Source organism: Pan troglodytes, chromosome 4, assembly GCF_028858775.2.
Source record: "Pan troglodytes isolate AG18354 chromosome 4, NHGRI_mPanTro3-v2.0_pri, whole genome shotgun sequence".
Classification (NCBI taxonomy): domain Eukaryota; kingdom Metazoa; phylum Chordata; class Mammalia; order Primates; family Hominidae; genus Pan; species Pan troglodytes.
Window position 1 is genome coordinate 25650040 of NC_072402.2, and position 15324 is coordinate 25665363.

General features: G+C 36.6%; 1 protein-coding gene across 10 annotated transcripts in view; it reads right to left on the reverse strand.

Moving 5' to 3' along the window:
- POLR3G (RNA polymerase III subunit G) overlaps positions 1-15324 on the reverse strand; it is a 41292-nt gene that overhangs the window by 17184 nt on the left and 8784 nt on the right. For 5 of the 10 annotated variants that reach the window (XM_063810276.1, XM_009448870.5, XM_016953012.4 and 2 more), the window contains exons 2-5: positions 12276-12425; positions 9812-9941; positions 2224-2280; positions 250-300 (exon numbers count right to left, since the gene is read on the reverse strand). In XM_063810276.1, the coding sequence (XP_063666346.1) occupies positions 250-300; positions 2224-2280; positions 9812-9941; positions 12276-12392 (355 nt within the window). In that variant the 5' untranslated portion in view covers positions 12393-12425. Of the gene's footprint in view, positions 1-249; positions 301-2223; positions 2281-9811; positions 9942-12275; positions 12436-15324 lie in introns of all 10 variants that reach the window. The other 5 variants (XM_009448866.5, XM_054684196.2, XM_001141153.7 and 2 more) reach the window with 1 other exon arrangement.

The window sequence follows — 15324 nt, forward strand, 5'->3', positions numbered from 1 at the left end:
GTTTTAACTTTTTGTAGAGACAAGTTCTCACTATGTTGCCCAGGCTGGTCTCAAACTCCTGGGCTCAAGTGATCCTCCCACCTCAGCCTCCCAAAATGCTGAGATTACAGGCACGAGATCCCTTGTCTGGCTCAAAATAAGAAAAGCATTAAGAACAGTGAGTATAACTTTGGGTTGACAAATCCATATTAACAGAATGTAAGAAATAACCTTTTCCTACCTGAATTACTATTATATTAGTCAATGTACCTTTTTTACATTTATTTCTTGGCATCATCTCTCTTGGAAGTCTTCTCCAATCTGTACATAAAATAAAAAATAAAAAATTGCAGTTTCCTCTAGGAATTAGTGGCATTGAACATAACTATTTGAAGGACACAACAGTTGTCCAGAAAATGACAATAAAGTGCCTTAGTATCTGACTTTACAAATTTAGCTTGAAACATATAAAAACCAAATCCAAATATTACAGACAATGATATATTTTCTCCTATAAAGAAAATTCATTACAATAGCTCTGAAATAGTGCTATAAAATTTTTGGTGAAGGAAATCTTATGGTAATTATTTGTGGGTGTTGGAATTATGACGGTTTTTCTTAAGTATTATTTATATTTATTTGACCACTTTATATTTCATAAGTTTTCTGTAGTTGATATATTCTGTAGTTGATATATTTCTTATGCAACAAAATTTTTTTTTCAAAAGGATGTTACCACAATCCCAAAACATGCAAAATGAAATAAACAATTGTAATATCTGAAAACTTTAAAATTAAAAATATAAATAGCTGTCAAAAACAAATTTCCTCCAATAAATAATTTTGCTTGTATTAGCTAAATAATTCCTCTAATGTGTCACTTTCTTTTAATTTTTAAGCATGGAGTTAAACAGGAAATGGAAGCAACATAAAAGTTGATTTAAAAATATTGCCTGCTTTTAAAGAAAATTTGGAGCATTTTTACAAAGCATTTAAATCTCAAGTCATTTTACCTGAAAAATAAATTTTGTTTTGAATATATTTTAGTTTTTATAAGCTATTCATTCTAGATCATGATGGAATATGTAGAGAATCATTTGAGAGATGAATACTAATGAAACGGAAGAAATGAGAGACCTAAGTTGTTTCCAGGGTGCCCCAACCTTACCAACACTGAAAAGATAGTACTATAATCTGTGAAAATGATAAGGCTGTTAATGCCATCTATGTTTTTACATAAGGGGAGTTTCCATAAAAGACCAAGGACAGAGACATAAAAAGAATGTGAATTAAAATGAGAAGACCTGGGTTCTAACAATACTGGCCACATGGCCTGACAGGTCACTTTATTTCTATGACAACTGTTTTTATTTGCAAAATGAATGAGTGGGATGAGATCTCCTTTACAGCCCCTTCTAACTTGTCCATACCCAAGGTAAAGCTTCTTTTTAGATATGGTTCTTTTGAAGAAACCTAACAACAAAACTAGTCTATGTCTGCATAAAAGAAAGGAAGATCCATGAGCTTGGCTTAAAATATCTTTAAAACGAGATTTTTGCTTTCTCTTCAAATGCTCTAAAATTGCTCAGGAGCATAGTATTTGTGCTTTCTGGTATTACGAATTAAAATTGTGATTGTGGCTAATTAAATTGGAAAATTAAAAGGGTTTGTTTGGCCTGTCCTATTTTTGTAAAAAATGTATTTTTAAGGGCGGGGGGTGTTGGCTCATGCCTGTAATCCCAGCACTTTGGGAGGCTGAGGCGGGTGGATCATGAGGTCAGATCAAGACCATCCTGGCGAACACGGTGAAACTCTGTCTCTACTAAAAATACAAAAAATTAGCTGGGCATGGTGGCGGGGGCCTGTAGTCCCAGCTACTCGGGAGGCTGAGGCAGGAGAATGGCATGATCCCTGGAGGTGGAGCTTGCAATGAGCCGATATCGTGCCACTGCACTCCAGCCTGGGCGACAGAGCAAGACTCCATCTCAAAAAAATAAATAAAATAAAATATACATATATATATATTTTAAGAACTTCCACAAAAGCACTTCAACTCTTCCTTGTTTTAGCATAAAAATCTTTTCACCTTAGTTTCTAACAGATTTATATTACTAATTAATCACAATAAAAGAACCAGACTCAGTTTTCCTATGGTAAAAATAGAAAACTTATCCTAAAAAAAAAACATGAGGTGAGAGAGACAGCCTTTAAAAACTGTTTTCATATTGTGTGTTTTGTAGTTACCTGGTATCCATTCTTCCTTGTATACCTTCATGTATCTTTTACTATACCTTTCAATATCTAGGGGAAAAAAGAATAAAGAACTCATTAGGGAAATCAACAGTAACCCTGAACTTAAGCCATTCCTTTAAGATTATTGAAAACAACAGACAACATTTTTAATTTTACATACAGGGAGTTTCCCACCTTTGTACATAAGAGAATGGGAAAAAGGGTAGGGGTAGGCAAGGATGGACTTGGTGAGGGGTTACTGATCTGAGGCATAAATGAGCAAGCTGCAAGCCCTACATGCCAACTGCTGAAAACTCTGCAGGAACCCTCTGAGCTTGCCAAAACCAGTAAAGCCACAACTGCGGCTCTTGATTCAGACTAGTCCACCTTATCACAAGAAATACCCTTAAGGAGGGCACAAACTCTTTTCCAGCAGCACAAGTTGGAAAGCAACACTATCACACAAAAGCTTGAAGCCATGTTCATCATAAAAAGTAGTTCAGGAGTTAAGCATGAAAAAGGGAAGGTAATACTAAAGATGAATGGATAAAAATCAAGGACCAAATATATACTGATTTTTCTCTTATGTCAAGGATATGCTTCCAAATAATACAACCATGTATGAGAGAAAGATAACCAAAATAAGTAGTAGATCAGAGACCAAGAGATCAGGTTTTTCTAGGTATTTTAACTGTTTGACTTCAGGTAAAATGTTTTAACTAATCTTGCCAAGTTTTTAATCTATAAAACGAAGTCAGCACAAATGAGAGATTCCTAGAATTTGTAACACAATGACTTCTTTTTAAGAATTTTCTCCAAAACAGTTTCCATATTTTAAATAATTTTAACCCTCAGTATACCAGAAAAAAACAGTTTTTACCCTTTTTCTCTGGGTACAGTAGACCACTTTTTATATTTTAAAATATTTTTAAGTTAATTTCAAATAATGAAATACAGAGAATAAATAAAAAAGATAACAGATAAAAGAACAGATATTGAAAACCAATTATTGGAACCCAATTAAAAAGAGGTAAAGGATTTGAATAGACATTTCTCTAAAGAAGATACAAAAATGGACAAAAAGCATGAAAAGATGTCCAACATCACCAATCATTACGGAAATTCAAATCAAAACCACAATGAGATACTGTGTTACAACCACTGGGATGGCTAGAATCAAAAAAAAATAAGAAATGTTGGCAAGGATATGGAAAAATTGGAACTCTCATACATTATTGATGGGAATGTAAAATGGGGTGGCCACTTTAGAAAACTGTTTGGCAGTTCCTCAAAATGTGAAATATAGAGTTACCATATGATCCTATGTATATACCCAATATAAATGAAAACATGTCTTCACACAAAACATGTACATGAATGTTTATGACAAGATAACTCATGTAATCCCAAAAGTGAACTGACCCAAATGCCCATCAAGTGATGAGTGGATAAACAAAATGTGGCATATATCCATACAGTGGAATATTATTCAGCCATAAAAAGGAATGAAGCACTCATATATACTAAGCCATGAATGAACCTTGAAAACATTATGGCAAGTGAAAGAAGCCAAAGACACATGCTACATCATTCCACTTATATGACATGGAATCTCTAGAGACAGAAAGCAGATTTCTGGTGCCATGGGTTGGAAGGAGGGAGAGTAGGGAATGACTACTAAAGGGTACAGAATTTCTTTTCTAGATGATGAAAAGCATCTAAAATATTAGATAGTGGCTGGGCACAGTGGCTCACACCTGTAATCCCAGCACTTTGAGAGGCTGGGGCAGGTAGATTGCTAATAGGTCAGGTGTTCAAGACCAGCCGGGCCAACATGGTGAAACCCCATCTATACTAAAAACACAAAAAAATTAGCCATGTGTGGTGGCGCGTGCCTGTGATCCCAGCTACTTGGGAGACTGAGGCAAGAGAATCACTTGAATCCAGGAGGTGGAGGTTGCAGTGAACTGAGATAATGCCACTGCATTCCAGCCTGGGTAACAGAGCAAGACTCTTGTCTCAAAAAAAAAAAAAAAAAAAAAAAAAAAAAAAAAATTAAATAGTGGTGTTGGTTGCACAACTCTGTGGCTATATTAAAAGTCACTGAATTGTACACTTTAAAAAGCAAATTTTATATAGTGGATTATGTCTCAGTAAAGCTGTTACTTAAAAATCAATAAAACTAGGCCCAACACAGTGGCTCAGGATGTAATCCCAGCACTTTGGGAGGCCAAGGCAGCTGGATCCCTTGAGTCCAGGAGTTCGAGACCAGCCTGAGCAACATGGTGAAACCCCATCTCTACAAAAAATACAAAAATTAGCTGGGCATGGTAGCTCATGCCAATGGTTCCAGCTACTTGGGAGGCTACGGTGGGAGGATCACTTGAGCCTGGGAGGTGGAGGCTGCAGTGAGCTGAGATTATGCCACTGCATTCCAGCCTGGGTGACAGAACGAGATCCTGTCTCAAATAAAAATAAATAAATAAAGTTATTGGAGATTTTACTAAGCAATTAAGTATAGCAAATCCAAATTTATATTACATGTTTTACTGATTTTGAAGGTAAATTTAACCAAAATGGGCAAAGTCATTTGAATGCAGTTTTCTGTGCATCGGCTGCCACACACAAACCTAGAATATATGCCTTCTGTACGTCCTGATCCCAGATTCCAAAGACATCTTTAATAGGTTCTAACTTGTAATTTCCTCTGGTTCTTTTTCTCATATGTGTATCATCTAAATAATTTCAGATTATAAATGCATTTCTAGTAGAATCTAGCTTATCACTACTTCCAATTCTTCTTCTTGTACTTACATATCCAAAATGCAATACTTTAAAAAACTTTGATGTCTCATACTTTTTTTTTTTTTTTTTTTTGAGGCGGAGTCTTGCCCAGGCTGGAGTGCAGTGGCACAATCTCGGCTCATTCCCAGGTTGACTCCACTCTCCTGCCTCAGTCTCCCGAGTAGCTGGGAGTACAGGCGCCCTCCACCACACCCGGCTAATTTTTTGTATTTTTAGTAGAGACGGGGTTTCACCATGTTAGCCAGGGTGGTCTTGATCTCCTGACCTCGTGATCCACCCGCCTCAGACTCCCAAAGTGCTGGGATTACAGGGGTGAGCCACTGCGCCCGGCTGATGTCTCATACTTTTATTGAAGAGAGGATGGCCCAGCCATCTTCTTTGCTCTATACTTGCAAAATATTTTCATTATTAAATTTATAATCACCAGTTAACACAATCAATCCAGAAAACAATTTCATGTCTATATAATCAATTTCCTTTCAATCATTGTTGTCTTTGCCTTTATGTTCAGCATCTGTCAGTTACAAAACACATCAAATTAATTTTGGTGCACAAATATCATAGAACAAAAATGATCGTCTCATTTTAGCAAACAGGATGTTCCAGGTTTTTGTTACAAAGTATTACATGATGAGTTCTTTTTCAAAGATTGACTGTAGAAGGCCACCATAATTCCTTTTTAATTCTTGGAGATACAGTGTTTACTCATTGATTGTTGAATTTGAGAAAATTCATTGAAGACACTGTCATCTGAAGACTCACAGTCTGAGATTTTGCTTATACAATCAATTTCATCATCATCATGAGCATCCAGAGAGCTATCTATCTCTTTGCATTTGTCTTCTGATTCGTCTAAGAATTGTGGAACATGTTTTTCTGTCAATTTTAGACATTATGAGCAAAAAATTAAAAATTTTTGAAATTTTCAATTGTATTAAATGAAAATTAAAACAGAGCAACTACAAACATAAGAGTCTCTGAAGACTTTATAACTTCTTAAAAAACAGATGTAATGCTTTGGACAACACCATAGGAAAACTATATGATGACATAATAGTGATAATTTATTTGAATTGCACAGCCAATTTCATCATTCTCCCATTTTTTATATTTATTCTTTTTTTCAGCATAGTGGGGAATGTCTGATGAATAGTGATGAGATAATATGTATGATGATAAAATAGCAAGGTATTTCAATATAGAGAAAAAATAAGATCACTCAGATTCCATAATTATTTTAGATATATAAAAGGGTCCAATGGGCTGATAAGGTATTCTAAGATAAAACGAGTTTTCCTTTTTAAGTAAATGTCTGTTTCTTCTTTAGAAAACCTCTATGCAAGAATAAAAGTTATCAATATCAATCATACAAACAATAAGAACTGCTCCAAAAAAAAAACGTCAAAAATGTATATTGGGTCTCATGGACACTGATGGTATACCAAGAATTAGTAAGCCAAATTCCATTTATTCAGTAACAGACCTGTGGACGTATTTAAGTAAATGTATAATTTCCATTAAGCTTTGAGGTTCTGAAAATGACTTATGACACTATCACCACTGTCAGAATCATGTTTCTACTTCAGAGGACCCTGTGGTTCAGGAACCTGAGCTGGGAACCACTAGACTAGACGATCTCTTATAGCTAAAATTCACTAAAATAATATTCATTGGTGTTTTTCCTTTATTATATAAATAACAAATTTCGATGCAAAGAAAATACTAATCATTTCTATAATCCTACCTGAAAACATTAAAAACAAACTTTGAAGACATCGCAACATGAAATATGTTCATTCCATGCCGTCAGTTCTTGAGGACTGATCTCAATGCCCTGAGCCACCAGCCACTTGACTATCAGGAAGTCTTGAGATCTCCCACCCTATTTGTCTGTCCTAGTGTCTAGTGATTTAGTTCTTTACAGTAGCCCTTAAGTCTCTGTTTCCTAAAGCACACAGGTGGTAAGTGATGCACCTAGCGAAGGTACAGTCATGCAACATCTCTATCTGGAATATGATTCTCTCTGACAGTAGGGTCGTTCTCTTCAGTCTGGCCAATTATTTTTCACTCATAGCATGGATATTATATAAATTAATGTATGCACATATATACACATATTATATAAACCTATATAGGCACATATAAATGTATATATTTTATAGAAAAACCTTTATTTTTAACATAAGTGTGTTTTTTAAACACTATATTAGGAAACAGAGGTAAGCTGGGTGCGGTGGCTCATGCCTGTAATTTCAGCACTTTGGAAGGTCGAGATGGGAGGATCACTTAAAGCCAGGAATGTGAGACCAGTGTGAGCAAAAAAGCAAGACTCCCGTCTCTACAACAACAAAAAAAAATTAAAAATTAGCCGGGCATGGTGTGTACGCCTGTAGTCCCAACTACTCAAGAGGCTGAGGTGGGAGGATCACTTGAGCCCAGGAGTTTGGAAGCTGCAGTGAGCTATGATTGTGCCACTGCACTCCAGCCTGGGTGACAGAGCGAGACCTCATCTCCAAAATAAAACATAAAACAAAACAAAACAAAAGACAGAAGTAAACATGAAGATCTCAGGGAGAATGTACTTGTATCAATTTGGAAATTTCTATACAAGAGTTTTCCCCTGAAAGAAATAAAAGCAAAAAAAAAAAAAAAACCCTTATATTTTGAAATACTTTATTGCATAGTTATCAAAGATAAAGTGCCCCTTAATCCAAGTACTAGCCAACCACTCCCATAGACCAACAACAAAATTATGTTTTTAATATCCCTGTCTAAAACACTCACATAAATGCTTTAATTATATGATATACTTTTTTTTTTTTTGAGACAGAGTCTCACTCTGTCACCCAGGCTGCAGTGCAGTGACATAATCTCAGCTCACTGCAACCTCCACCTCTCGGGTTCAAGCAATTCTCCTGCTTCAGCTTCCTGAGTAGCTGGGATTACAGGAATGCACCACCATGCCTGGCTAACTTTTGTATTTTTAATAGAGACAGGGTTTTCCCATGTTGGCCAGGCTGATCTCGAACTCCTGACCTCAGGTGATCTGCTTGCCTCAGCCTCCCAATGTGCTAGGATTACAAGAGTAAGCCACCGTGTCCGGTCTGATTTGACATACTTTTAAATTAGACATGTGCTTTAATAACAACCACATTCACCTAAGTGCATCTGTGCCATAGAGAAAAGATCAATTTTAAAAGCACTAAAGTATACCCTGCATTACTATTTTTTCTAATAAGAATGAATACTGATTAGTTCATTTGGTCTTACTTTTTAAAATATTTAAAATGAAAACTTTTATTTTAGAACTCAAACAGAAGAAAGCATGCAACATAATCATGAAAGTTAAAAATTTCAGTATTAGGCCGGGCATGGTGGCTCACGTCTGTCTGTAATCCCAGCACTTTGGGTGGCTGAGATGGGTAGACCACTTGAGGTCAGGAGTTCAAGACCAGCCTGGCCAACATGGTGAAACATCTCTACTAAAAATACAAAAATTAGCCGGGCATGGTGCTGCGCATCTGCAATTCCAGCTACTCAGGAGGCTGAGATGTGACAATCACTTGAACCCAGGAAGCAGAGGTTGCAGTGAGCTGAGATTGCACCACTACACTCCAGCCTGGGTGACAAGAGTGAGACTCCATCCCATTTCAAAAAAAAAAAAAAAAATTAAGTATTTTTGAGATAAAATATTTCTTATCAAACCATTATATAACTTAAAGCAGCTATGTTTTGAGAATTAAATGAATTTGTCTAAAATGCTTCCTATAATTATAAGCACATGCTAAGATCATTACATAAGGCTTCCTTTTTTGACTCAGCCAATTCAAACTATTCTAGAGAGAGAGGAAAAATGGAATGTATTTTTAATACGAATGGAATGAGATGACACTATGAATTTCTCATGTTTTAATGATGTTGTTTTGAGAACTCAAAGATGATATCAGTCTCTCTAATCTCAACAATCAAGGGCAGAAAGTGAAAAATCAATATAGTACTGCTGTGCTAAATAGCTACTCAGGAATGGTTTCCTTTCCTATAAAACCACTTCCCACTTCTAGCCTGAGACTGTTGAGCCCTCTCCAACTATAATGTTTCCTTTCTTCCCTAAGCAGCACCAATGAATACATATTTTACATCATATCAAATACCTAAATGATAAACCAAACAAAATTAAGTCTCAAAAATTTTTTTAACCTAAATATTAAATAATCAGAGACATGCATAAAGGTTTATGTATAATGATAATAATCACGGCATTATATATACAAGCAAAAAACTGGAAATAATATTTAAAAAGCAGGAAATTAGTTACAGTTAATAATAATATATCCACAGAGTAGACTACCAGTCATTAAAAGTCATGTTTTCCAAGAATAATCAGGATATGTGAAAATGCTAATATGCTACTGAGTGAAAAAAGGAAGATACAAAGTAATGTGAATCTAATTTTGTAAAGAGAATATACATGCATAAGAAAAAATCTGGAATATATACTAAAATATTAATAGTGGTTCTCTAGACGTAAGAATGGGTAATTTTTGCTTTTTAAAATTTTCCTGTTTTTCATAATTTTCACTGAACATATAAAATTATTATGAAAGATATTTCTAAAAATAAAATATCAAAAAGTTTAAAGTATTTTTTCTGTTAAAGCAACATAAATAGCTTTTTCAAAGTAGTTAATTTTTGATTGAATCGAATCAATCAACATTAAATGATTATATATCTTGTGCTTAAACACTGTTTCATCTGTATACATTAAGCCACATAATCAAAGACTCCAATACAGTACCTTGTCTTTCTTCAGGTGTTTCAATAAAATAAGGCATTCTTTTCATTGTTTCTCTCAACTCCTGTTTCAAAGCCAGCATATATTCTTCACCTTCTCCTGTTTTCAGTGGCACTGGTTTATAATCTGTATCCTGTTTAAATTAAGAGACAAAGATTTTTTTCAAATCAATTATGTATTTTAATATCCCTTTTATCTGTATTATAGAAAACAGCAGTTTTATTGAAATACTATGTTTTACAGGCACTAAGTTTTACAACCAACTTAGAAGATGAACTTCTGTAGTCTATTTAACCTGTTAACCCATTTCCTACTTTGCTCTTATATTAGAGGTAAGAAAGATGTGTAATTTTCCTATTGGCCCTGAAAACTACACCAATAATCATTTTGCCATACAGTCTGTTAACCTATGTGATTATCTACTTTAAAAATTAAAGTACCAGGCCATGCGTGGTGGCTCACGCCTGTAATCCCAGCACTTTGGAAGGCCGAGGCAGGTGGATCACGAGGTCAGGAGATCGAGACCATCCTGGCTAAAACGGTGAAACCCTGTCTCCACTAAAAATACAAAAAATTAGCCGGGCATGGTGGCGGGCACCTGTATTCCCAGCTACTCGGGAGGCTGAGGCAGGAGAATAGTGTGAACCCGGGAGGCGGAGCTTGCAGTGAGCCAAGATCGCGCCACTGTACTCCAGCCTGGGTGACAGAGCTAGAGTCCATCTCACCAAAAAAAAAAAAAAAAAAAAAAAAAAAAAAAAAAAAAAAAAATTAATGTACCAAAAGAAAAAAGAAAAACTAAGGTACCCAAATGAGAGCAGCTGCTTTAGGTTCTTATTAACCTCAGCTAGTGGTGGTGTTATTGGAAAAAAATAAATACATAAAAAAGCAGCAGCTATCATTTAGTAAGTGGTTACTATGACTACGATATACTCAATATCCAACATCCATTATCTCATTGAAAGGGCTACCAATATTTATCCTTTTACAGTGAAGAAACTGAGAAGTGAATAAATGGCAAGATGGAGTTTGAAGCTGCATTTCAAGTTTTAAAAATTATACACACACACATACATATACACAAATACGCATTTGTATGTGTGTATATATTTACACAAATATATTCATTAACAAGTGGATCTCTAGGGTACCTAGTAAAGACATTTCTGATTTCAGAGGATAAAGATAAGGTACATTTTCAAAATTTGATTAGGAATGTATACATTCATGCTGCAACTACTTATTGAGTACTCAACATGTTTAGACTATGGAGGATACCATGATAAACAAGTCAAAGTCCCTGCCCACAGGGAACTTACATTCTAGGAGAGCAACATACAACAAATTAGTAAACAAATGAGGTGACATACAATTTCACATAGTGACAAATGACATAAAAATAAATGAAGGTGGGTAAAGGAAAAATGACTGACAGTGCATGGACGATGGAGGTGGAATCTATGCAGGGTGAGCATGCGTGGCCTCTTGGGGAGGTCACATTTGAGTAGAGATTGGGATAAAATCAGGGAGCCATCCATGCAAAGAGAAGAGATGGTTCCAGCAGAGAACCAGCAGGGCCAAAGGCCTGAGGACCCAAGGAGGCCTGCGTAGCTGGGGAATGAGAAGGACAGTGGTAGAAAAAGGGTCAGAGAGACATCAGAACGGAGAGATTGGGCAGAGCCTTTTACCCAGTAGTAAGGAATTTTAATTTTATTCCAAGTATAAAGAAATACTATGTACTAACATCCCCAGTGTTTAGAAGTAATCTCCTCACACATGGAAGAGAGCTTGTTTTAAAAAGCACTGTAAAGTGACATTATGCCAATACCTGAGATATTTGTCTTTGTTTTTATGCTGCGCTGAATATCAAAAAGGTAAAATACCAAGAGCAAAACGCAGAGACTCCTTGTGTGAGACATCTAGATCCCTGGATACATTCTAAACTAAACATAAAGCGAAAACATTATATATTATGGAAATTAAGCTTGCAGCATACTCACTAAATTTTAAAACAACACTAAAATAAGCAAAAAAAGTTCAGTGGGGGAAAAAGTCAAGTGGTATACTAAGGAGCAAACTTAAATTCTATAGATACAAGATAAGAAAATCATTAAGTGAAGGTGTGATAGGGTGCGAACTGAGAACCATTATAAAACCTAATGACTTTTTAAACTATTATTTTCATATTGGAATTGATCAATAACACCAATACAAGTTGTAAGAATTGAAAACTAATTCTTTACTGGTTCACATAGTACTAAATATATTCATGGAAAGATGTATACAGTTTTGTTTTCTATATTTTAAGAAAGCAGATCATGAAAATATTTAAAGGTAAGTGAAACACACTCTCCTTTACTTTCTTATACTTGAGGATACTATAATCATACATCAAGTCCCATATAGAATTTTAATATTCTCTGAAAAATGAAAAAACACACTATGAGAATTCAACTGTTCATATACTTACAGGAAATAGTGGGGGTGGTTTCAACACTACATCAGGTAACTTTTCACCTTTGCTAAATCCAACAGCCTCAATATTAAAGGTATAAGCAGCACGTCCTCTTCCTTTATTCCCAGCCATCAGAACCAGTTATACCAGATGAGTGGGCAAATTCTGAAAGGCACTATTAATGATTACGATTTACTGGATCACATATAAAAAAGAAATCAACACTTTAAAGCAAAATATAAAACTGCACCCCTTAAGTAGCACAGTTGACTTAAAATACTTTTGGAAAGCAAAACATGTACACAAATAAACATGTGACAACTGACTGTTGAACTTCTCACACTCACACACCTTTGGCAGGTAAGATAATGATGGCTTCACCCCTCACCCACTACTGCCCCACATCCAGTCCACGCAATTCACCCACCCTTCCGTGGTTTGGCAGTAGGATCTCAGATGTAATGTACATAAAAAGTGGACACAAGACAAGACCAGGCTGATGAGGAGAAGAAATCTTTCATGTCAACATAAAAACTATCATTAGTCATATATACTTTAAGACTTTAAATCATTTATCTCAGCATGTGAGTGTTTGGAAGAATCCGTGAGATCTAGTCCAATGTCTTCCTTCTAGAAATGGGAATGGGATCAATGAGACTCGAAAGATGCCTGTCCAAGAAAAAAAAAATTCAGAGGAAAACAGCTAAAATCATTAAAGTTATGATAAACCTGTACTCTTCAATTTTGGAGACAGGAGTGATATCACATATGCAAGTTGTATTGAACTTTTGAATCCTCTGATTATACTATGAGAACTGAGCTGCCAATGTATAAACAGGGATCCCTACGCTAGAGTTCTTTCAATAGAAGTCTGCATTCAACTGTAGTGATGATTATAATGCACATTCTTTACATTTCTTTCCCTGCTGATAATACTGAGCCTCATTTAACCCCGAGAACCCAAGAGAGAAATGGTATGTCCCCTAGACCACTTGGAGGAAGTCAGAGGAGTGGCATTGGTTTTGGCCCCATCAGCTCAGTCTCATTTCTGAATCTACTCACTTGCCCTCCTTGCAAAATTATGCAAGCCACAGTACTTCACACAGCTGCTCTACTCTTCACCAGGGTTTCTTGCCTGGTCATTAATGTTACCCTTCTTAGTCTGCCACATTAATGGTGAAGGGACACTACGTAAAACCAACAAGGTGCTACGTCTTCATATCAATTTTACTGTCTACAATTTGAATATAGGCACTATTTTGGACCAAAAGTCTGAAAACTCCCAGCTCACTTTATCACAGGGCCAACACTACAAAGCAAGCGGCTCTCAGTTCTCAACCCTGGCTGCCATTAGAATGACTTGGGTAGCTTAAGAAACTAGAGCAATGGTTCTCAAAGAGTGCTGTCTGCAGCAGCATCACTCAGAACTTGGTAGAAATGCAAACTGTGAGTTCCACCACAGACCTAAAGAAAAAAGAAACTGTGGGTGGGCCCAGCATTGGTGTTTTAAGAAGCCTTCCAGATAATTCTATGTATGCTAAGTTCTGTGAATCACTGAACTGAACCAATCAATCCAGATCTCTTGGGGTGAGGATTGGGCAAGAGTCAGTTTTAGAAGCTTCCCAGGTGATTCTAATACACAGCAAATGTTAAGAGTATTGGTAGAACTGTTTTGGTGGAAGTCTTAGCTACTAAGGAGTAGTTGAGTTAAAATACACATGTAGAATCAAGGACTTCATAGATCTCATCTTTGAGGTTTAAAATTATAAAATTAGCCTTAGCAACTTAAAAATATTTGCCTTAAAGGTGAGATAACTGTAATTGCTGTAAATCTATGTAACACTCAGGATGTGGCAGTCCAAGTTTTAATTCATTTGCAAGGAATAGCAGTAACAAGGCATTGCACTTTTAGACAGCCAATTTAATTTTTTAAATATTTTATTTATTTATTTTTTCACTGCAACCTCCCTCCCTCACTTAAGCAATTCTCCTGTCTCAGCCTCCTAAGTAGCTGGGATTATAGGCGCGCACCACCATGCCCGGCTTATTTTTTTAGTAGAGACGGGGTTTCACCATGTTGGCCAGGTTGGTCTCAAACTCCTGACCTCAAGTGATCTGCCTGCCTCGGCCTTCCAAAGTGCTAGGATTATAGGCATGAGCCACCGTGCCCGGCTAATGGCACCCTGCCAATGATGACCAATTTTAATGTCCTTCTAAGTTTAAGGCCCCAGAAGCAAATCATATATTCAACATCTTTCTGTAATGAAACATCGTTTCCTGTTTTCTGTGAATTACTCAAGTAGAATGCACGGCATTTGATTTGACATAATGGCTATGATACTGAGAACATTTTCAGATATGATTTTGTAACTGCCCAAGGCGTTCACCCTGCCTGCTGTCTGGACAGAGCTGATTTATCAAGACAGGGGAATTGTAATACAGAAAGAGTAATTCACACAGAGCTGGCTGTGCGGGAGACCAGAGTTTTATTATTCCTTAAATCAGTTTCCCCGAAAACTCGGAGATCAGAGATTTTTTTTTTTTTTTTTTTTTTTTTGAGACGGAGGAGTTTCAGTCTTGTTGCCCAGGCTGGAGTGCAATGGCATGGTCTCCGCTGACTGCAACCTCCGCCTCCCGGGTTCAAGCAATTCTCCTGCCTCAGCCTCCCGAGTAGTTGAGATTACAGGCGTGCGCCACCATGCCTGCCTAATTTTGTATTTTTAGTAGAGACGGGGTTTCTCCATGTTGGTCAGGCTGGTCTTGAACTCCCAACTTCAGGTGATCCACCCGCCTTGGCCTCTCAAAGTTCTGGGATTATAGTTGTGAGCCACTGCGCCCAGCCAGAGATCAGAGATTTTAAGGTTAATTGGTGGGTAGGGGGCCAGTGAATTGGAAGTGCAGATTGGTTGGCTCGGGGATGAAATTGTAGGAAGTCAAAGCTGTTCTCTTCTGCTGAGTCAGTTCCTGGGTGGGGGCCACAAGATCAGAAGAGTCAGTTAATCGATCTGGGTAGTGCCCCCTGATCCATCAAGTGCAGGGTCTGCAAAATATCTCAAGCACTGAT